This window comes from Mesoplodon bidens, assembly GCF_964165515.1.
Source record: "Mesoplodon bidens genome assembly, chromosome: 4".
NCBI classification, from domain to species: domain Eukaryota; kingdom Metazoa; phylum Chordata; class Mammalia; order Artiodactyla; family Ziphiidae; genus Mesoplodon; species Mesoplodon bidens.
Window position 1 is genome coordinate 135,170,068 of NC_138160.1, and position 24,324 is coordinate 135,194,391.

The 24,324-nt window shown below is 40.8% G+C and overlaps 1 protein-coding gene across 1 annotated transcript; it reads left to right on the forward strand.

Annotated features, from left to right (window-relative positions):
• Positions 1-21,976: 21,976 nt before the first annotated feature.
• Positions 21,977-23,470, forward strand: LOC308617176 (nucleolysin TIAR). Its single transcript, XM_081233981.1, has one exon. The coding sequence runs from the start codon at positions 22,145-22,147 to the stop codon at positions 23,321-23,323; it is 1,179 nt and encodes a 392-aa protein (XP_081090107.1). The 5' UTR covers positions 21,977-22,144; the 3' UTR covers positions 23,324-23,470.
• Positions 23,471-24,324: the final 854 nt, after the last annotated feature.

Below are 24,324 nucleotides of genomic sequence, written 5' to 3' on the forward strand. Positions count from 1 at the left end.
ATTGTATAAATTAAAATTGTCATCTCTTCTGTAGGTTTTTAATTCTTCAAACTAAAAGGTTACATATCTAAGATGATATTGCTGGAATTCCCAGTATATAAGTAGAATTGTTAAAAATGACTCCATGGTGAGGGAGGGAGGTACAGTGACTAATTCCAGAGCCCTGTCAACTCAGCCCTCAGCCTTCAGAGTGGCCAGAAGACACTCTGGGAATAAGGCCTCATGAGGAACACGGTTAGAAGGCCACTAAGATAAATCAACTTGGAGGTCTTATCCTATCCTGAGAACTTACAGCTTTGTGCTTTTTTTTTTTCTTTGCGGTACGCGGGCCTCTCACTGTTGTGGCCTCTCCCATTGTGGAGCACAGGCTCCGGACGTGCAGGCCCAGCGGCCACGGCCCACCGGCCCAGCTGCTCCATGGCATGTGGGATCCTCCTGGACCGGGGCACGAACCCATGTCCCCTGCATCGGCAGGAGGTCTCTCAACCACTGCGCCACCAGGGAAGCATGCTTTATGCTTCTTGATTCATTGTAAAATTTGATCATGCGTCAATTGTTTTGCTTTCAACCATTTGAAATCCCGCACCTTCCAGGAGAAGTTACTACAGAGCTAATTGTTTTGAACTAAAATAAAGCTCCCCTACCGCTAATTTTATTTCATTTAGAGAGTGCATAGGAAATCACCTGAGAATCTGGTTAAAATGCAGATTCGGATTCATCAGGTCTGAAGTGGGGCTTAAGAGTTTGAATTTCTCAGAAGCTCCCAGGGGATGCTGCTACTGCTGATGCAAGCAGCGCATTTCGAGTTGCCAGGCCTTAGGGCAACTTCCCAGCAGGCTGTAATTTAACGTGAACTTCACCTCTCAGTCATTCCAGTACTAGTAAAACTTACCTGTGGATTTACTTTCTCAAGAAAACAAAAATATATATAGATAGAGGTTTTCTATAACAAACTTACTATTGCAAAAGAAAAAAATAGTAACACTCTTAATGTCCAGCAACAGGAGAATGGCTAAATTATGGTTTATCTATATAAGGCAATGCCTGTAACCTTTTTAAAAACTGTCTACCCTGTGACCCAGAAATTCCAATTCTAAGTATTTTCACAACAGAAATGAAATAGGTCCACAAAAGATCTATACAAGTATGTTCAGAGAAGTTTCACTCGTAAGTGCCAAAAACTGTAATAGTCCAGGAGCCTATGAAGGGGAAAATGGAAGAACAAACTGTGGTATATTCATACAATGTACTACTATTCAGCAATTTAAAAAACAAAACAAAACATACTAGAGCTTTCTTCAACAACATGGACGAATCTCAAAAACATCATACTGAGTTGAAAGAAGCCTTACACCAAAGAGTACATACTTTCTGGGGTTGTCATAATTTTCTATTTCTTGATAGGGATTTGAGTTAACAAAAGTGAACGCATCAAAACTCATCATAGATTACACTTAGGATTTTTGAATTTTATTATGTAAGACTTACCTCCAAACAGGAAAAATGTAAGCAAATACTGAACTCTAGTTAATGATATGCATAAGAAGTATTTAAGGGAAAGTGGATCAGTGTCTACCACTTACTTTAAATGCATCAAAAAAATAAAATGAATTGAGAGACAGAGGGATAGATACGTGACAATGCAAATATAGTAAAATGTTCACGGTGGAACCTATGTAATAGGTAAAATTTCTTTAACCTTTCTGCACGTTTAAATTTTTTTCATATTGAATTGTTGGGGAAAGTGAGGTCGATGTGTGTGTTGACATGGAAAGGTCAGCAAGCAATATAACGATATTGCTAAAAACGATATAATGTGCAGAAAAATAAGTTACAGATAGACCCACATGAACGTATGTGAGATTTCTGGCGGGATAGACAGGAAACTAACATGCTGTTACGTGTGAAGCATAGGAAAAGGTGTTGGTAGTAGAGATAGGGAGACTTTCACTTTCTGAAAGGGAGAAAAGTGAAAGTTAAGAAATGTAATACTGTCAAAAATAAAATTACAGAAGCAGAGGAAGTAATGACCCAAAGCAGCCAAAAGTGAGGTCAGTGTTGTATGTAACGATATGCGTGTTGGAACACAAAACTAGTGTGCATGTCTGCTCTGGCCTTTATACCTCGAACAGAAACATGAAACACTTCCCTTGATCCGGCCGCTCTGTGCAGTCAACTTCTATGATACTGAGAAGAATCTGCCTAATATTTTATTTTATTTTATTTTATTTTATTTTATTTTATTTTTTGCTGTACGCGGGCCTCTCACTGCTGTGGCCTCTCCCGTTGCGGAGCACAGGCTCCAGACACACAGGCTCCACGGCCATGGCTCGCGGGCCCAGCCGCTCCGCGGCATGTGGGATCTTCCGGGATAGGGGCACGAACCCGTGTCCCCTGCATCGGCAGGCGGACTCTAAACCACTGCGCCACCAGGGAAGCCCATCTGCCTAATATTTTAAATTAAAATCAATATTCTACTAGTTGCTGGGATGTAATAATGAAATCAATTTAGTCTCTTTTCTCATTATACTTCTGAATACTGACTATTCAGAAACCTAAATATGTTGGGATGTGATTTACAGTGCTGGTGACAGCTTTGGGATGTCTGTCCAGTCAGTGGCTCCCTCTGAAGGCTTCTCACAGGGGTGTAATTCTAGGTGCATACTTCTTCCACTTGACGTCAAACCTCTAGCCATGGCTAACCAGACTTCGGATGAATACCTGGACCCAAGTTGGTCTAATCAGATCTCTCTCCTGAGTTCAGAATTGGATTAAAATCTATTCATTAATTTTTTCTAGTGCTACGCACGTAAGCTCAGGAACTATGGAGATGCTAATTTCCACCAAGCACAACTGAGAAGCATAGAAAACTGGTCGGCCAAAAGAGAGCGCATGGGGGTTGTGCAGAGAGAAGTGAGGGCAAAAGTCAATGAAGCCCCCAGACAGCTAGAAAGAACAGCTACCCGGTTTCTATTCACACCCCTGCACTTCTGTTCCTGGTACCTTGTAGAGCACACTTGTGGGTCACTGTCCCTAGGTTCCATGAGAACTCTGAAGCTGTCCAAAACGCTTCTTATTTTCTTAAAACAAGGTGAAGAATTTCTCTTCCAGCTTGAAAAGCCATAACTAAGGCAATTATCATAGAAGAAGGTGCCAAGGGCATTTCAAGAAGCCAGAGGAGATCCCATCTGAGGCTCTGAGAATTCAGGGAACTTCATACTACATAGGAAGTCATCTGGGACCAGGCTGCATGGGCCTCGAGGATCTAAACCTTGAGACTGCCTGTTCTGTGACTCCCCTTGTCCATCTCATCCAGATGGAGGTCCAGAGGCAGAATGTGGCCTGGACATGCTAAAGTCTTTATCAATCATCACTCCTAAATTAATTTTCAACCTTGTTTTGCAAACACAGCCTTAAGATAATCTCTTAACCACCAGTTACAAGTAAATTTTCGCCTCAAATCCTTCCTATGTAGAAGTTCCCATGAAAGTAGACATTCTGGGTTATTAAAAAGCAATCTCAAAGTATTATTCATGAAACTTGCTCTTCCTTTCTCATCTTCCTATAATGTACCAGTGGAAAAATAATGACTTGCTATAGGTTCAGACAAGTAGAGACTTAGGGTTTTGTGATGTGAGGTTACCATGCATTATAAAAAACATGCCAGGGACTTCCCTGGTGGTGCAGTGGATAGGACTCTGCGCTCCCAATGCAGGGGGCCCGGGTTTGATCTCTGGTCAGGGAGCTAGATCCCACATGCGTGCCGCAACTAGGAGTTTGCATGCCACAACTAAGGAGCTGGTGAGCCAGAACTAAGGAGCCCTGGAACTGCAACTAAGGAGCCCATCTGCCGCAACTGAGACCTGGTGCAACCAAATAATAAATAAAAATAAAGAGAGAAAGAAAGAAAGAAAGAAAAACATGCCAGTTTCCTCATGTGTTGTTTTGCACATGGGTGTAGGAAAACTGAGAGCTGGCTACCACTTGCTGGCTTTTCAGCTCCTGGTAGGGTCATGGCTCTCTGTGCTGTCTAGTCCAGCAGTCCTTCTTATCTGGAAATAACAACATCTCTTTGACAGATACAAACACCCATCAGAGCAGAGTTAACCTTCTTGGGAGTCAATGTATTGGTCACACTTTCCTAAAACAGAGGAAAGCAAAAAAAGGAAATCCAGTATTTTGGTTTAAAATGAAGGAAATTCTAACCCCCTTCCATTTCAGTAACTTCTTAGTCGCACACTAGCAATAAGCTGTCAAGATAAGGTGATGGCAATGTATATTTGTTCATTCCACAAATATTTAAGTGCATCAATGCCAGGCTATCTATGTGCCAAGCTCATGGGGCTCACAGGGAGGGCAGAATGGTATATGTAAGGAAGTACTGTGTTCTTTAAAGAAAAAGAACACAAGGTAAGAGTACATTTTAGGTAGGCTGGTTAGGAAAGACCTCTGTGACATGGAGCTATTTGGGCAGAAGCCAGAACATGAGAGTGCAGCTATCTGGGAAAAGAGCATTACAGGCAGAGGTAAACCATACATGCAAAAACCCAGAGGAATGACAATGCCAACAAAGTATTCTCTAAGAAGAGAAGGTAATGTCACACAGAGTGAAAACAGGCCTTGATCTGTGTAAGCAAAGCACATCGTGAGTGATGAACAACTGTCCTGAGTCCTTAACACTCACCAGTCTTCATAAATCCCTTTGTTGTCTATGTGCCCTATCATTTTTCAAAGCTCCAGGGTAATTCATTATTAGAAAATAAGTAATGGCTCTTGGGAAGTAAAATGTTCTTTTTTTTCCCATTTTATCCGACTCTATTTCATCTGCCAAGTCAAACACTGAATCTGTCACATAAACATATTGCTTACAGATTTGATAAGTAATGACCAGAGGCTCACAAAAAATAATAAAATAAAGAATCCTTAATGTCTTTTATTAAACTCAGACTGTCAATCAAATTTTAAATATAAACTTGGGATCAAGATTAGCCAGTACAGTAACTTTCAAACTATGCTTTTTGCAGGAAAAGACAGACAGATCAATGGAACAGAACTGAAAGTCCAAGGTAGCTCCACCATCCTAAACACACACACACACACACAGAAATTCTTACACGTAAATAGCTTTTAAGAGCAGTGAGAAAATGTGGATTGTTCAATAAATGGTGGTGGGACAACTGGCAGGACACTGGAGGAAAAATATAAATGTATTATCACTACTCACACCAAAACGGATTCCAGTGGGTCAAAAGGTAAAAAAAGTAACATTGTGAAAGTTGTCAAAGAAAACATTGCAATTTTAAAAAATAATATTGGAGTGGGGAAAGCTAAAGCAAGATATATAACCCAAAAGCCTCAAAGATTAAGAGCTATGACTACATTAAAATTTCAAAACCATAAACAGTAAAAAGACAAATGTGTTAGGGAAATGCAATATGACAGAAAAGGTAAAAACCTCCATTCACAAAAAAATCTGACAAATCAATGTCAGAAGAATAAACTCTCTCTCACTCCCCCCAAAGTGAAAATAATATGGATAAACACGTAGCAGGAAAAAAAATGCAAATGGCTTTTAAACATATCTGCAAATGCACATTCAAAATCAAAGAAATTTTATTTAAAACTATGAAATATCATTTTATCATATTAACAAATACTAACAAGTTTGAAAATGTAGTGTTGGTAAGGGTGTAAGAAAGAGGCTTTCCTAGGCAATTTTTGGTGCAAGTGTAAACTGGTACAATCTTCTTGGAGGACAATTTGGCTGCATTCATAACAATCTAAAATTCATATGCCCTGTAACTTAGCAATTATACTTCAAGCAATTTATCCCAATAGATATGTTCTCATACACGTGTTAAGAGAAATATCTAAGGCTGCAGTACGATTGTTAACAGTAAGAATTTGGAAACAAACATTCACCGTTGAGGAATGAGTTAAATAAAGGACAGCACCATCATATGCTGAAAAATACGGTGCAGCAATTAAAAAGATGAAGTCGACTTATACAGGCAGATAAGAGAGGACATCCAAGACATAATGGTAAGTAATGAAAGCAGGACAAAGGCATTAGATATTATATGTACATACCGCACACACGAGAAAAATGTACTAGCAAGGACTAACCCTGAAAAATATCTATCATACCCAGTGTGGCCAAAGTTCATTGGCTTTATTAGCCCATGATCATATTGCCAATGAGTAAAGAGGTGAGGACTCAAACCCAGATCTGTCAGACTCCAAAGCTCCTCCTGTTCATCATGATGCTACATGCCATTTGATGAAGCTAAAAGGACCAAAGTAGCAAGAAAACAAATGGCAAGACCTTTCCTACCTTCCACTTCCCAAACCACCAGATATAAAACTGAACAGACTCATAATAAAGGAAATAATAGAAATTTTACAAAAGAAAGCCATTTTCATTTTTAAGTCCTTGAAGGGAAAAAGCTGATACAGTAGAATGTTTACCCCTGTCTCCCCTTCCCAGGGATAATCTGAAAAGACAAGCAGAATTTGTCAACAAAAGAATCTTTCGTCACTAACATGAGTTTTAGGTACAGAGTTCATCAGGATGAACTTCTTACCTTCTGGCCATCCACAAGACCTGGTGTTCTCCTTACTAGCTTCAACTAAATTCTACCCAGTTTAAAAATTAAATAAATCCTCAGCTTGTTTGACAGGTCTGTGTGTCAAATAAACCTACTTATCTATCTCCAGATATACAAACATCATTCCAACAGACTGCCAACTCATTGGGAAGGAGGGAAAATTCCTTAGATGAATTCTGAAATTTGCAGCCCTAGAACCTGGCAAAACTGCATTCTAGCCCTTGAGTTAAGTTTTTCTATGCCGAACCAATCACAGTAGCTACCCAGCCCTCAAGAATTCACTTTTCTTTGGGAGTGAATTCTAACACACAGGGGTAGGCAGAGCCCAAAGGCCATCTCTATGCCCCATGATCCTGTCACCCAGAGGAAGCAAAGTGAACAAGGGAAACTAGGGCTTTGGCTGAGCCCATCAAATTCTCTATCCCAGGAATCTGAAGTTTCGAACAAAGCAGCTGGGAGCCTGGTTTATTACTGTCAGCTAAATGGTAGTACCCTAGAGAGAAAGTCCACAAATTCTTGCTGCTGGAGTTCCCACAGCTACCCTGGTACCTACCCTCCTCAGGCTTTGACAATACTTCTTCCATCCTGCAAGGTGCTCAGTGTCCTTTCTCCTCAGGCTGTCCAGGGACAGCTTCTATTGTTTTCACCAACAATAAAACAATATGAATAATATGCCTCTGCTTGTTGCCTGGCCAATACTCACTTCCCAATTCCCTTGTTACCAGAACCCTGATGTTGTTTGCTTAAAATAATACCCAGTTAAATATGCAATCTCCTGTCCTCCCTTGCAGCTAAAGGCAGTCACATGACCCAGCCTCTGCCAACGAAACAAGCATAAGTCACCGGTGGAGCTGCCTGAGGACCTCCTTCACAGTGACTGGATGCTGGGTCATCTTTTGTCCTTCGCTCTCACTCTTTCTTGGCTGGGATGCATATACGATGCCCAGAGATGGATCTGCCATTTTGTAACTGTGAGGTTGATAGCCACACACTAAGTATAGTAGGCCAGGAATAAAGAAGGAGCCTGTGTTCTTGAAGACATCCTTGAACAGCTGCACTAGCCCCACCACATGACTTTTCAACATAAGAAAAATAAACCCCAGTTTGTTTAAGCATTTAGGACAGGTTTCTTAAAACAAACAGCTGAACGCAATCCCAAGGGACACACCACCTGTCCTTTTGTGAAGTCTCCCGTGTGAATTCAATTCAATGCAAGTATTAGGAGAGAAACTACTTGTACAAGTTGGGGCAGGAAGGGAAATAATGGCATACGGACAGGTCCGCCCTCTTGTGGGTAAAACACGCAGATACATAACCCACTGTAATAAAAAGGAGAGTTAAATAAGTGATGAACAGAAGTGCAAACAACTGCTGTGGAAACAGAGTACAAAATGAAATCTGACTGACACGTGAGGGAAAAGATTAATAGTAGCAAAGGTGGTAACTCATCTGAGCCTTGAAAAAAAAAATATATATATATATTTTGGCTGCGTTTTTTTGGCTGTGTTTTTTTTTTTTGGCTGCGTTTTTTCATTGCGCGCAGGCTTTCTCTAGCTGTGGTGAGCAGGGGGTACTCTTCGTTGTGGTGCGCAGACTTCTCACTGCGGTGGCTTCTCTTATTGCAGAGCACGGGCTCTAGGTGTGTGGGCTTCAGTAGTTGTGGCCCATGGGCTCAGTAGTTGTGGCTCGTGGGCTCCAGAGCACCTGCTCAGTAGTTGTGGTACACGGGCTTAGTTGCTCTGCGGCATGTGGGATCTTCCTGGACCAGAGCTCAAACCTGTGTCCCCTGCATAGGCAGGCAGATTCTTAACCACTGTGCCACCAGGGAAGCCAATAAACAGAATTTTGATAGGCAAAGAGCCTACAGGCCAGGCACAGAGCATGAACAAAGGCTTGCAGCTGTGTTAGAAAATCGAAATTAAAGAACTCCTCATCTGCTGTGATCATATAAATATTAACGATGACAGCTGTCATTTACTCAGTACTTACCCTGTGCCAGCTCTTTTGTATGCATTTTCTCAGTAAATCCTTACAACAGGCCACAAAAAAAATAAGGTTCTATTATTATTACTCTCATCTTACAGACAAAGAAATTGAAATATCAAGAAGTTAAATCATTTGTCCAGGGTAGCAGAGATCATGAATAGCAGAGATGGGATCCTGGCAGGAATCACTCTGGCTCCAGAGCCCAGCCTCTTAAGTCTCTCTGTCCAAATGCTTGACCATGTCCTTATGAAGGACATTATTAAAAGATAAGAGTGGCTACTGGCACATGGATCAAGTGGAATCCAATGGCTAACATGACTACTGAGGTTTTTTTTTTTTTTTGCTTTATAACAAATTTAATCAGTTATACATATACATATGTTTCCATATCCCCTCCCTTTTGCGTCTCCCTCCCACCCTCTCTATCCCACCTCTCCAGGCGGTCACAAAGCACCAAGCTGATCTCCCTGTGCTATGCGGCTGCTTCCCACTAGTTATCTACCTTAACTACTGAGTTTTTAAAAGCATTGTATTGTCAAAAGCCTGGCCTAAAAGTAACTGACTATTTAAGACTTGAAACCACAGTAGGACCTTCAAACATCACTTGTCAAGAAAGGAGCTGAGCCAGCTCCCAAGAAAAGTATAAAATCCCTATACCCACAACACTTGTGACCCAGAAGAATACTGCAAACAGGAGAATCTCCCAAAAGGCAGAGATATGATCTGGGAAGAACAATTTACAATGGAAATATTCCCAAGGAGCAGAATGGAAACCAATGAAGGAACATCCTCCAATAACAAGACAGAAAGTTCCAAAAATGTGAGCCCCAGGGCTTTTGAAATTCCTCCATACCAGTGACCACTGTATATCTCTAATTCTTCTCCATTCCAAATGGAAATGATAATTAAAATTATTCTGGTCCTGCCTCTTTCATCACTGTATATTGTAGACTTAGATGAAAAAGAATTTTGTTTTTTAAAAAAGTCACCAAAACATAATCAAGAAGAATTATAGTCTGTTTTCAGCAGTATTATGGATAGATTCTTGAATGCCCACCCCTTCAAAACAGCTAGATCCCACACACAGCACACTTTTAATTTCACTGCTAGACTCACAGGAAGCAAAAGTAATTCACAAAGAGGAAGTAACACATATGTGTTCCCATCCCACCCCCATGCCCAAAAAGAGGAACTTAATTAGAACCATGAGCAGTAAGCACATAGGAATGGTATGGTTACACAGAGAGTGACGTGTTTTACACAGTCAGTGTTTCAATTGCAAGACTAGACCTTAAGTCAATAGCAAGTTGGGGGTGGAGGCTAAATCTAAATTTCACAAAATAAGCCAATGACTCTGGAATGAACTAAGGTGGTCCCAATGTTGGTAGCACTCCCAGTTTCACATCATAAGCAAAACAATTACAAGTTCTCTCTTGAAGAAACCGTCTTCAATTTAAAATCAACCTCATATATTCTCACAACCAAACATTACCAGACACACGAGGAAAGGAACCACCATGAGCGAGAGTCAGCAGAAAGAAACAATGACAGATTTGGACTCTTCTTTCCCCAAGGACTTCAGATATTAGAATCAGATTGAGAATTTAAAATGACAGTTTATGATTTTAAAAATAAGAGGTGGAATCAGAAGACTATCAAAAATGAACTAGTTTTAAAAATGAATGAAATAACTCTTAGAAATAAAATATTTTATTATTATATATAAAATTTATTATATAAATAATAGTACATATTCACTATGCATTATTTTCAATGGGTGGGACAAATAGAGACTAAACATCCCTAATGAGAAAATTTGTGGGTTGGAAGATAGATCTGAAGAAATTACTCAGAATGCAGGACAGAAAGCCAAAAATGAAAATTCCAAAAATGGGGATTCAGGATAAAATGAAAAAAAGATTCAAAAATCCTAAGTAAAATATTAGCAAGGCAATTTTATCAACTAATTAACTATATGAATGCAAGAACTGTTTAACAAAGGAAAAAGATGATCTTACTATATACGTTAAAAATTCTGATAAAAATGAACAATTATGATAAAACCAATCAGCAAAATAGGAATAGAAATTCCTTAATTGGATAAAGGAAATAACATCCAAAATGTCTAACAAATATTACACTTAGCACTGAAAGGATAGAGACATTTGCTTTAAAAGTCAGGAGTAAATTTCATCACTGCTTTTATTCTATACTAAACTGGAAATTCTAGTTGGAAGAGCAAGACAAAAAACATCTGCCCACTGAAAGAAGCAAAGACTTCCCACTAGTAATGGGTATACCTAACACTGAGAGATATTGGTCTCTAACACAATTCTCCACTGAAAGAAACTATGGTTGATTCTGATTCCAAGGTTTGCGCCAGTTTGGGACAAGATGAGCCTGGAATATACTGGAATATGCCAGAAAGTAAGGAGGTATTCAAAAAGTGATGAGAGCATGTCACAAGGACACAGGAGCCAGCTTTGGGCACCAAAATAATTCAGGACAGTAATGAATTATAAACCATTGAGAGAAAATGTAAGGATTCGTGAGTTCATTCCTATAAAATGTAGTTAGGGAAATAAGGTAGAATAATTATAGTAAAAGGCTAAGGGCTGACTGGTGAACGTAGAAGACATGCTGCAGGTAGAAAATTAACAGTTTGCAACCATCTAAATAAAGATCAGATCTGGGAAGAAGTATCCATGAATGTTAAATCTACAGGAAAATTTTGATGAGGAACAGGATATTTGCATGGGCTTTATTATTAATTATAAGGGGGAAACATATCTAATAGTACAGTGGATAAATCAGATAGCACCTTACTGAGTGATCAACATTAACACCACCAAGGAGGACCAATGAACATCAGGTGTAACCAGATATGATACCCTCAGAAGGATATATCACTCATGGGGTGTTCTGGCCAAGAATGTTTAACTCAAATGCAATCACAGGGAACCATTAGGCTAATGCAAACTGAGAAACATTCTCTTAAAAATGTGTAGAGAGGGATACTGCTGGTGGGAATGTAAACTGGTACAGCCACTATGGAGCACAGTATGGAGATTCTGTAAAAAACTAAAAATAGGAGGGACCCTCAAGATGGTGAAGGAGTAAGACATAGAGATCACCTTCCCACAAATACATCATAAATACATCTACACGTGGAACAACTCCTACAGAACACCTACTGAACACTGGAAGAAGACCTCAGACTTCCCAAAGGGCAAGAAACTCCCCACGTATCTGGGTAGGGCAAAACAAAAAAGGAAAAACAGAGACAAAAGAATAGGGACGGGACCTGCACCTCTGGGAGGGAGGTGTGAAGAAGGAAGTTTCCACACACTAGGAAGCCCGTTCACTGGTGGGGATGGGGGGTGGGCGGTGGGGAAGCTTTGGAGCCACGGAGGAGAGCACAGCAACAGGGGTGCAGAGGGCAAAGCAGAGAGATTCCCATACAGAGGATCGGTGCCGACCAGCACTCACCAGCCTGAGAAGCTTGTCTGCTCACCCGCTGGGACGGGTGGGGACTGGGAGCTGAGGTTCGGGCTTCGGAGGTTGGATCCCAGGGAGAGGACTGGGGATGGCTGCGTGAACACAGCCTGAATGGGGCTAGTGCACCACAGCTAGCTAGGAGGGAGTCCGGGAAATTTCTGGACCTGCCTAAGAGGCAAGAGACCATTGTTTCAGGGTGCGCGAGGAGAAGGGATTCAGAGCACCGCCTCAATGAGCTCCAGACATGGGCGCGAGCCACTGCTATCAGCACAGACACCAGAGATGGGCATGAAACGCTAGCTAAGGCTGCTGCTGCAGCCACCAAGAAGCCTGTGTGCAAGTATAGGTCACTATCCACACCTCCCCTCCTGGGAGCCTGTGCAGCCCGCCACTGCCAGGGTCCCGTGATCCAGGGACAACTTCCCAGGGAGAACAGATGGTGTGCCGCAGGCTGTTGCAACATCACACCAGCCTCTGCTGCCCCAGGCTCCCCTGCATTCTGTACCCCTCCCCCCCACCCCAGTCTGAGTGAGCCAGAGTCCCCTAATCAGCTGCTACTATAATCCCATCCTGTCTGAGCGGGAACAGATGCCCTCAGGTGACCTACACACAGAGCAGAGGCGGGGCCAAATCCAAAGCTGAACCCCAGGAGCTGTGCGAACAAAGAAGAGAAAGGGAAATTTCTCCCAGCAGCCTCAGGAGCAGCAGATTAAATCTCCACAATCAACTTGATGTACCCTGCATCTGTGGAATGCCTGAAGAGACGCTGAATCATGCCAAAATTCAGGCGGTGGACTTTGCGAGCAACTGTAGACTTGGGGTTTGCTTTCTGCCTCTAATTTATTTCTGGTTTTATGTTTATCTTAGTTTAGTATTTAGAGCTTAATATCATTGGTAGATTAGACTGGTTGCTCTCTTCCTTTTTAAAAAAAAATATATATTTATTTCCTTTTTCTCTTTTGGTGAGTGTCTATGGGTATGCTTCTTTGTGTGATTTTGTCTGTATAGCTTTGCTTTTACCATTTGTCCTAGGGTTCTATCTGTTTTTTGTTTTTGTTTTTTTGTATAGTTTTTAGCACTTGTTATCATTGGTGGATTTGTTTTTAGGTTTGGTTGCTTCCTTCTTCTTTCTTTATTACTTTTTAATATTTTTATTTTTAATAATTCTTAAAAAATTTTTATTTTAATAACTTTATTTTATTTTATTCATTCTTTTTTTCTGTTTTTTTTTTTTGTCCCTTTTCTTCTGAGCCATGTCACTGACAAGGTCTTGGTGCTCCAGCCGGGTGTCAGGCCTCAGCTTCTGAGGTGGGAGAGCTGAGTTCAGGACACTAGTCCACCAGAGACCTCCTAGCTCCATGTAATATCAAACAGCAAAAGCTCACACAGAGACCTCCATCTCACTGCTCAAACCCAGCTCCACTCTACAACCAGCAAGTTACAGTGCTGGACACCCTATGCCAAACAACTAGCAAGACAGGAACACAAGCAAACCCAGTAGCAGAGAGGCTGCCTAAAATTATAATAAGGTCACAGCCACCCCAAAACACACCACCAGACATGGTCCTGCCCACCAGAAAGACAACATCCTCCCTCATCCACCAGAACACAGGCACCAGTTCCCTCCACCAGGAAGCCTACACAAGCCCCTGAAACAACCTTACCCACTGGGGGCAGACACCAAAAACAGGAACTACGAACCTGCAACCTGCAAAAAGGAGACGCCAAACACAGTGAGTTAAGCAAAATGGGAAGACAGAGAAATATGCAACAGATGAAGCAGCAAGGTAAAAACCCACCAGACCCAACAAATGAAGAGGAAATAGGCAGTGTACCTGAAAAAGAATTCAGAGTAACAATAGTAAAGATGAACCAAAATCTTGGAAATAGAATGGAGAAAAAACAAGAAATGTTTAACAAGGAACTAGAAGAACTAAAGAGCAAAGAAACAATGATGAACAACACAATAAATGAAATTAAAAATTCTCTAGAAGGAATCAATAGCAGGATAACTGAGGCAAAAGAATGGATAAGTGACCTGGAAGATAAAATAGTGGAAATAACTACCTCAGAGGAGATAAAAGAAAAAAGAATGAAAAGAATTGAGGACAGTCTCAGAAACATCTGGGACAACATTAAACACACCAACATTCAAATTATAGGGGTCCCAGAAGAAGAAGAGAAAAAGAAAGGGTCTGAGAAAATATTTGAAGAGATTACAGTTGAAAACTTCCCTAACATGGGACAGGAAATAGTCAGTCAAGTCCAGGAAGCACAGAGAATCCCATACATGATAAATCCAAGGAGATGTACAGGCCAAGACACATATTAATCAAACTATCAAAAATTAAATACAACGAAAAAATATTAAAAGCAGCGAGGGAAAAGCAACAAATAAGGTTTAAGGTTAACAGCTGATCTTTCAGCAGAAACTCTGCAAGCCAGAAGGGACTGGCAGGACATACTTAAAGTGATGAAAGGGAAAAAATTACAACCAAGATTACTCTACCCAGCAAGGATCTCTTTCAGATTCGACGGAGAAATTAAAAGCTTTACAGACAAGCAAAAGTTAAGAGAATTCAGCACCACCAAACCAGATATACAACAAATGCTAAAGGAACTTCTCTAGGCAGGAAACATAGGAGAAGGAGAAGACATACAAAAACAACTGCAAAACAGTTAAGAAAAGGGTAATAGGAACATACATATCAATAATTGCCTTAAATATAAATGGATTAAATGCTCCAACCAAAAGACACAGACTGGCTGAATGGATACAAAAACAAGACCCGTATATACGCTGTCTACAAGAGACCCACTTCAGACCTAGGGATACATACAGACTGAAAGGGAGGGGATGGAAAAAGGTATTCCATCCATATGGAAATCAAGAGAAAGCTGGTGTAGGAATTCTCATATCAGACAAAATACTCTTTAAAATAAAGACTATGACAAGAGACAAGGAAGGACACTACATAATGATCAAAGGATTAATCCAAGAAGAAGATATAATGATTGTAAATATTTATGCACTCATCATAGGAGCACCTCAATACATAAGGCAAATACTAACAGCCTAAAATGGGAAATCGATAGAAACACAATCATAGTAGTAGACTTTAACACCCCACTTTCACCAATGGACAGTCTTCAAAAATGAAAATAAATAAGGATATACATGATACGTTAAACAAGATGGACTTACTTGATATTTATAGGACATTCCATCCAAAAACAACAGAATACACTTTCTTCTCAACTGCTCACGGAATATTCTCCAGGTTAGATCATATCTTGGGTGACATATCAAGCCTTGGTAAATTTAAGAAAATTGAACTCGTATCAAGTATCTTTTCTGACCACAATGCTACGAAACTAGGTATCAATTACAGAAAAAAAGCTGTAAAAAGTACAAACACATGGAGGCTAAACAATACACTAGTAAATAACCAAGAGATCACAGAGGAAATCAAAAAATACCTAGTAACAAATGACAATGAAAACATGATGACCCAAAACCTATGGAATGAAGCAAAAGCAGTTCTAAGGGGAAAGTTTACAGCAATACAATCCTACCTTAAGAAACAAGAAACATCTCAAATAAACAACCTAACCTTTCACCTAAAGCAATTAGAGAAAGAACAAAAACACTCCAAAGTTAGCAGAAGGAAAGAAAATATAAAGGTCAGATCAGAAATAAATGAAAAAGAAATGAAGGAAACAATAGCAAAGATCAATAAAACTAAGAGTTGGTTCTTTGAGAAGATAAACAGCATTGATAAACCATTAGCCAGACTCATGAAGAAAAAAAGGGAGAAGACTGAAACCAACAGAATTAGAAATGAAAAAGGAGAAGTAACAACTGACACTGCAGAAATACAAAAGATCATGTGAGATTACTACAAGCAACTCTATGCCAATAAAATGGACAACCTGGAAGAAATGGACAGTTTCTTAGAAAAGCACAACCTTCTGAGACTAAACCACGAAGAAATAGAAAATATGAACAGACCAATCCCAAGCACTGAAATTGAGACTATGATTAAAAATCTTCCAACAAACAAAAGTCCAGGACCAGATGGATTCACAGGCGAATTCTAGCAAGCATTTAGAGAAGAGCTAACAACTATCCTTCTCAAACTCTTCCAAAATATAGAACAGGGAAGAACACTCCCAAATTCATTCTACAAGGCCACCATCACCCTGATACCAAAACCAGACAAAGATGTCAAAAAAAAAAAAAAAAAAGGAACTACAGGCCAATATCACTGATGAATATAGATGCAAAAATCCTCAACAGAATACTAGCAAACAGAATCCAACAGCACATTAAAAGGATCATACACTATGATCAAGTGGGGTTTATCCCAGGAATGCAAGGATTCTTCAGTATACGCAAATCGATCAATGTGATACACCATATTAAAAATTCAAGGAGAAAACCCACATGATCATCTCAATAGATGCAGAAAAAGCTTTTGACAAAATTCAACACCCATTTTTGGTAAAAACCCTCCAGAAAGTAGGCATAGAGGGAACTTACCTCAACATAATAAAGGCCATATATGACAAACCCACAGCCAACATCATTCTCAATGGTGAAAAACTGAAAGCATTACCACTAAGATCAGGAAGAAGACAAAGTTGCCCACTCTCACCACTATTATTCAAAATAGTTTTGGAAGTTTTAGCCACAGCAATCAGAGAAGAAAAAGAAATACAAGGAATCCAAATTGGAAAAGAAGAAGTAAAGCTGTCACTGTTTGCACATGACATGATACTATACTTAGAGAATCCTAAAGATGCTACCAGAAAACTGCTAGAGCTAATCAATGAATTTGGTAAAGTTGCAGGATACAAAATTAATGAACAGAAATCGCTTGCATTCCTATACACTAATGATGAAAAATCTGAAAGAGAAAGTAAGGAAACACTCCCATTTACCATAGCAACACAAAGAATAAAATACCTAGGAATAAACCTACCTAAGGAGACAAAAGACCTCTATGCAGAAAACTGTAAGACACTGATGAAAGAAATTAAAGATGATACAAATAGATGGAGAGATATACCATGTTCTTGAATTGGAAGAATCAACATTGTGAAAATGACTAGACTACCCAAAGCAATCTACAGATTCAATGCAATCTCTATCAAACTACCAATGGCATTTTTGACAGAACTAGAACAAAAAGTTGCACAATTTGTACGGAAACACAAAAGATCCCAAATAACCAAACAATCTTGAGAAGGAAAAATGGAGCTGTAGGAATCAGGCTCCCTGACTTCTGACTATACTACAAAGCTACAGTAATCAAGACAGTATGGTACAGGCACAAAAACAGAAACATAGATCAATGGAACAGGAAAGAAAGTCCAGAGATAAACCTACACACATATGGTCTCCTTATCTTTGATGAAGGAGACTATTATAAAATGGAAAAAAGAGCCTGTTCAATAAGTGGTGCTAGGAAAACTGGACAGCTACATGTAAAAGAATGAAATTAGAACACTCCCTAACACCATACACAAAAATAAACTCAAAATGGATTAAAGCCCTAAATGTAAGGCCAGACACTACAAAACCCTTAGCAGAAAACACAGGCACAACACTCTATGACATAAGTCACTGCAAGATCTTTTTTGACCCATCTGCCAGGGGAATGGAAATAAAAACAAAAATAAACATATGGGACCTAATGAAACTTAAAAGCTTTTGCACAGCCAAGGAAACTATAAACAAGACAGAAAGACAGCCCTCAGAATGGGAGAAAATATTTGCAAATGAAGCAACTGACAAAGGATTAATCTCCAAAATTTACAAGTACCTCATGCAGCTCAATATCAAGAAACAAACAACCCAATCTAGAAATGGGCAGAAGACCTAAACAGACATTTCTCCAAAGAAGATATACAGATTGCCAACAAACACATGAAAGGATGCTCAACATCACTAATCATTAGAGAAATGCAAATCAAAACTACAATGAGGTATCACCACACACCGGTCAGAATGGTCATCATCAAAAAACTACAAGCAATAAATACTGTAGAGAGTGTGGAGAAAAGGGAACCCTCATACACTGTTGGTGGGAATGTAAATTGATACAGGACTATGGAGAACAGTATGTTCCTTAAAAAACTGAAAACAGAACTACCATACAACACAGCAGTCCCACTACTGGGCATATACCCTGAGAAAACCATAATTCAAAAAGAGTCATGTACCACAGTGTTCCTTGCAGCTCTATTTACAATAGCCAGGACATGGAAGTAACCTAAGTGTCCATCGACAAATGAATGGATAAAGAAGATGTGGCACCTATATACAATGGAATATTACTCAGCCATAAAAAGAAACGAAATTGAGTTATTTCTAGTGAGGTGAATGGACAAACAGTCTGTCATACAGAGTGAAGTAAGTCAGAAAGAGAAAAACAAATACCATATGCTAACACATATATATGGAATCTAAAAAACAAAAGAAGAAAATGGTTCTGAAGAACCTAGGGGCAGGACAGGAATAAAGACACAGACGTAGAAAATGGACTTGAGGACATGCAGAGGGGGCAGGGTAAGCTGGGGTGAAGTGAGAGAGCGGCATGGACACATATACACTACCAAATATAAAATAGATACCCAGTGGGAAATAGCCGCATAGCACAGGGAGATCAGCTCGGTGCTTTTTGTCCACCTAGCGGGGTGGGATAGGGAGGCTGGGAGGGAGACGCAAGAGGGAGGGGATATGGGGATATATGTATATGTATAGCTGATTCACTTTGTTATAAAGCAGAAACTAACACACCATTGTAAAGCAATTATATTCCAATAAAGATGTTAAAAAAATAAACCTAAAAATAGAGCTACCATATGATACAGCAATCCCACTCCTGGGCATATATCTGGAGAAAACCATAATTCAAAAAGATACATGCATGCCATTGTTCACAGCAGCACTATTTACAACAGCCAGGACATGGAAGCAACCTAAATGTCTATCAACGGAGGATGAAGATGTGGTACATATACCATGGAATATTACTCAGCCAGAAAAAGACTGAAATAATGCCATTTGCAGCAACATGGATGGACCTAGAGATTGTCATACTGAGTGAAGTCAGACAGATAAAGACAAATATCCTATGATATATCATATATGTGGAATCTAAAAAAATGTTACAAATGAACCTATTTAGAGAACAGAAATTGAGTCACAGATGTAGAAAACAAATTTATGTTTACCAAGGGGGAAAGGGGTGGGGGATAAACTGGGAGATTGGGATTGCATATACACACTACTATGTATAAAAGGTAACTAATAAAAACCTGCTGTAGAGCACAGGGGACTCTGTAATGACCTATACAGGAATAGAGTCTGGAAGAGAGTGGATATATGTATTTGTATGGCTGATTCACTTTGCTGTACAGCAGAAACTAACACAACATTGTAAATCAGCTATACTCCAATAAAAGAAAAGTAATTTTAAAAATGTGTAGAGAGGGCTTCCCTGGTGGTGCAGTGGTTGAGAGTCCACACAGGTTCGTACCCCAGTCTGGGAAGATCCCACATGCCACGGAGTGGCTGGGCCCATGAGCCATGGCCGTTGAGCCTGCGCGTCTGGAGCCTGTGCTCTGCAACAGGAGAGGCCACAACAGTGAGAGGTCCACATACCGAAAAAAAAAAATGTGTAGGGAGGTGAGAGTGGGGAATGGAGAAGGATCTAAATGCAATGTCGTATTCTGGATTGGATCTGGGAACAGATAAAAAGACATCAGTGGAAAAACTGATGAATCTGAATAAAGTCTGCAGTTCAGTTAATAGAAATTCAAAAGAAGCCTTGTTTTCAGGGTTGATTAACTTTGTGGTTTGACAGCAAGATCAAGAAACCAGGTTTATTCTATCATTCTTTCTGCCATCTGAAGTGTGGTGGCTTTTCCCCTCAGGTTGGCACTCTTCATAGCCACAATATGGCTGCCAGCATTCCAGGCGTTACATCAAGAAATAGTAATGACAGAGACAGAAAAGGCAAATATCTTATATTTCTTTCTCATAGGTTACAAAGCCTTTCTAAAAGTCCCGTAACAAATTTTCCCTCATGTCTTCAAGGCCAGGATTACATCACCCACTCAATTCCCAAACCAAATACACTCATTCCTAAATAAAATATTGGCAAAGGGATTGAGGTCAGCGTGATTGTTTTAGACAAATCACTAGGTAGACGGGATGTTGGGGTGTCAACCATCAAGACAATATGTTAATTCTGATTGGTGAGAAAAATCTTTGATGTTATTCTTTAAACATTTTTCCTTTTTCTATCAAAATTAAAAAATAATCCATCACCCAATGAAACTCATGTGTCCTCCTTAAAAATCATCATATTCAATCCTCTCTTTGAATAGATATTGGACCAGTTGAACAACTCATGTTTGTTGAGTTCCTACTAACTGCCAGACATTATGCTAAGTATATCATCACATTGAATCCTCACTAACCACCTTTAAATCTCAGTAACTCTCATTCTATGAATGCTAAAACTAAGCCTAGAGAAGGAAAGTGACTTGTATAAAGTCACCTGTTGAGTACATGGTAGAACTGGGACCATACCCTGATCTTTGAACTAATACCCTATTCTTCAACCCAGACCTGTATTCTCTACCCTTATTGGTCGGGCGGGGGGAGGGGGAAGAGACAATTATCACTGGAGATATAGATTCTTATGCTAAGAATAGCTGGCTGGGCTTCCCTGGTGGCACAGTGGTTGAGAGTCCGCCTGCCGATGCAGGGGACACAGGTTCGTGCCCCGGTCCGGGAGGATCCCACATGCCGTGGAGCGGCTGGGCCCGTGAGCCATGGCCACTGAGCCTGCACGTCTGGAGCCTGTGCTCCGTAATGGGAGAGGCCACAACAGTGAGAGGCCCATGTACCGCAAAAAAAAAAAAAAAAGTATAGCTGGCAAATATTTCCCTAGAGTAAGATGTCTTCTTCTCCATAAACTATGTGAGAAAAAGAGATGATAAATTTCAGAATTCTCAGGACCCATTCTCAAAGCATCAGACAATGTGTTGGAGCAGGGTGGTAGCCTACTTCATAGAAAACTCCATCTGTCAAAGAATTTCCCAAGAGACACAGAAGGCCTCTGTGTAAGGAGAACACTCCTGAGTCTCTCCTTTACTCTCACACTACTGCCACACTCACCACACGTCTGACACCAGATGTGTGGGGTTTCCACACATCAAGCAAATCTCTGTGACACCAGCTGGGTGTCCTACAATTCGATGCAATTCTGACACTAACTGGAGTTAGCACAGACACCACAGACCAAGGGCTCAGTCCCAGGAGACTGTCCCGCATTTTAGACATCAATCTCAAGCAGTAGGTCCCTATGTTACCAACAACTTCTGTACAAGTTGGTTACAATTCAGAGGTTCACATGACCCCCTGCCTTGATTTCCAGTGTTTGCTAGGACAGCTACAGAACTCATGGAAATACTTAGGTTAACCAGTTTATGACACAATAAAACACACGGAAAAGATACAGATGAACAGCCAGATGAAGAGATACATAGGGCGACGTCCAGAAGGTTCCCAGGTACAGGAGCTTCTGTCCCCATGAAGCTGGGGTGCACCACCACCCTCCTGGTATGCAGATGTGTTCACCCACCCAGGAGCTCCCCCAAATCCTGTACTACTGGGATTCTTGTGGAGGCTTCCTCACATAAGCATGATCAATTATTAACTCCATTTCTAACCCCTCTTCCCTCTCTGGAGAATCGGGGGTGAGGCTAAAAATTCCACACTTCTAATTATGAGCTTGGTCTTTCTTGCTGGTGACCATCCAGGAGCCCACCAAGAGTCACCTCATTAAAACAAAAGCCAGCTCCTGGTTGGAGCGCAGTGTCCGGAGCGGGCTGGGGGGAGAGAGCCCGAGAGTGGGGTTCGGTGCCTTTTCCTCTGTCCCCAGCCGGTGCCCGTAGCCCCCCTCCCCTTCCTCCCCACCCCCTCCCCGGCCCTGCCCTCCCCCTCGTCCCGGGATCGCTCCGTCGCACCCACCATGATGGAAGACGACGGGCAGCCCCGGACTCTATACGTAGGTAACCTCTCCAGAGATGTGACAGAAGTGCTTATTCTTCAGTTATTCAGTCAGATTGGACCCTGTAAAAGCTGTAAAATGATAACAGAGCAACCCGATAGCAGAAGGGTCAACTCTTCTGTTGGATTTTCTGTTTTGCAGCATACAAGCAATGACCCATATTGCTTTGTGGAATTTTATGAACACAGAGATGCAGCTGCTGCATTAGCTGCTATGAATGGGAGAAAAATTTTGGGAAAGGAGGTCAAAGTAAACTGGGCAACAACACCAAGTAGCCAGAAAAAAGATACTTCCAATCATTTCCACGTGTTTGTTGGGGATTTGAGTCCAGAAATTACAACAGAAGATATCAAATCAGCATTTGCCCCCTTTGGTAAAATATCGGATGCCCGAGTAGTTAAAGACATGGCAACTGGAAAATCCAAAGGCTATGGCTTTGTATCTTTTTATAATAAACTGGATGCAGAAAATGCAATTGTGCATATGGGAGGTCAGTGGTTGGGTGGTCGTCAAATCAGAACCAATTGGGCCACACGTAAACCACCTGCACCTAAAAGTACACAAGAAAATAACACTAAGCAGTTGAGATTTGAAGATGTAGTGAACCAGTCAAGTCCAAAAAATTGTACTGTGTACTGTGGAGGAATTGCTTCTGGGTTAACAGATCAGCTTATGAGACAGACATTCTCACCATTTGGGCAAATTATGGAAATCAGAGTTTTTCCAGAGAAGGGCTATTCATTTGTCAGATTTTCTACCCATGAAAGTGCGGCCCATGCCATTGTTTCGGTGAATGGTACTACAATTGAAGGACATGTTGTTAAATGCTATTGGGGTAAAGAATCTCCTGATATGACTAAAAACTTCCAACAGGTCGACTATAGTCAGTGGGGCCAGTGGAGCCAAGTTTATGGAAACCCACAACAATATGGACAGTATATGGCAAATGGGTGGCAAGTACCACCTTATGGAGTATACGGGCAACCGTGGAATCAACAAGGATTTGGAGTAGATCAATCACCTTCAGCTGCTTGGATGGGTGGATTTGGTGCTCAGCCTCCCCAAGGACAAGCCCCTCCCCCTGTAATACCTCCTCCCAACCAGGCTGGATATGGCATGGCCAGTTACCAAACGCAGTGAGCTGGGACTCTAAACAAAATGTAATTCATGATAGCTTCAATTTCCTTGTGACACTCTGAAGACATGAAAGTAGACATCGGAAAATGAAAATATTTATTTTAAAAATTGAAATGTTTGGAACCTTTAGCACAGCTTTGCTTTGGTGAAGAACACATGTCTTCTAGTTCTGCCTTTTTAAGTTTTTGTTCATGATGGATATGAACATGATTTTTCTTTGTGTACAAAAACTACAATAAAGTCAATTAAGACAAAAAAAAAAAAAAAAAAAAAAGCCATCCCCCCCACCTCTTCACACAGGAAATTCCAAGGAATATAGGTAATCTGTGTCAGGAACCAGGGTCAAAGACCAATATATATGTTTCTTATTATTTCACAGTCTGGCATCTCCACTGTGCTCCTTTATGCAAATCAACTTTCATAAATATGAGGACACCTTGTCCTCCCTGAATAGTGGGCACATCACAGATGTCAACATCCCAAGGTGACTTGGGGTCAGATGATTAAGAGAGGAGCAGTAGTGTGACAGGGAAAAACTCTGAGGAGAAAAAGATGAACCTGGCTGGTCAGACAGAAACTGAACAGCCCAGTTCTGGGGAGAATCGCCAGGCTGGTGGTGTGGGCGTGATGGATGGGCCCCTCCAGGGTGGCCTGTGATTGAAGCCAGATTGTCAGCAGTCAGTAAGCCAGGAGAGAGAAGCAAGAAGTTAGGTGGTGCTGTCAACTTGCCAGGGGATATGCAGCAACGAGTAGGGGACTCGCATGAAGAGTGAAGAGAAAAAAAAGGTGAGGTGGTGGATGAGTTTTTTAAACAGCTTCCAAGGACACCTATGAGAAAATCTCAGGCATCTGATGTCATAACAGTGGTGTGTTTGCAAATAGGTAGACTCATCGCCTTCCAGGAAGTCAGGTTCTCTGCTGGTATGAGGTCTGCAAGTGGAGGGGAGCCAGACCACCTTCTAGAGAACCTAGGAGACTCAAAGGTGGTGTCCTTTGGAAGACAA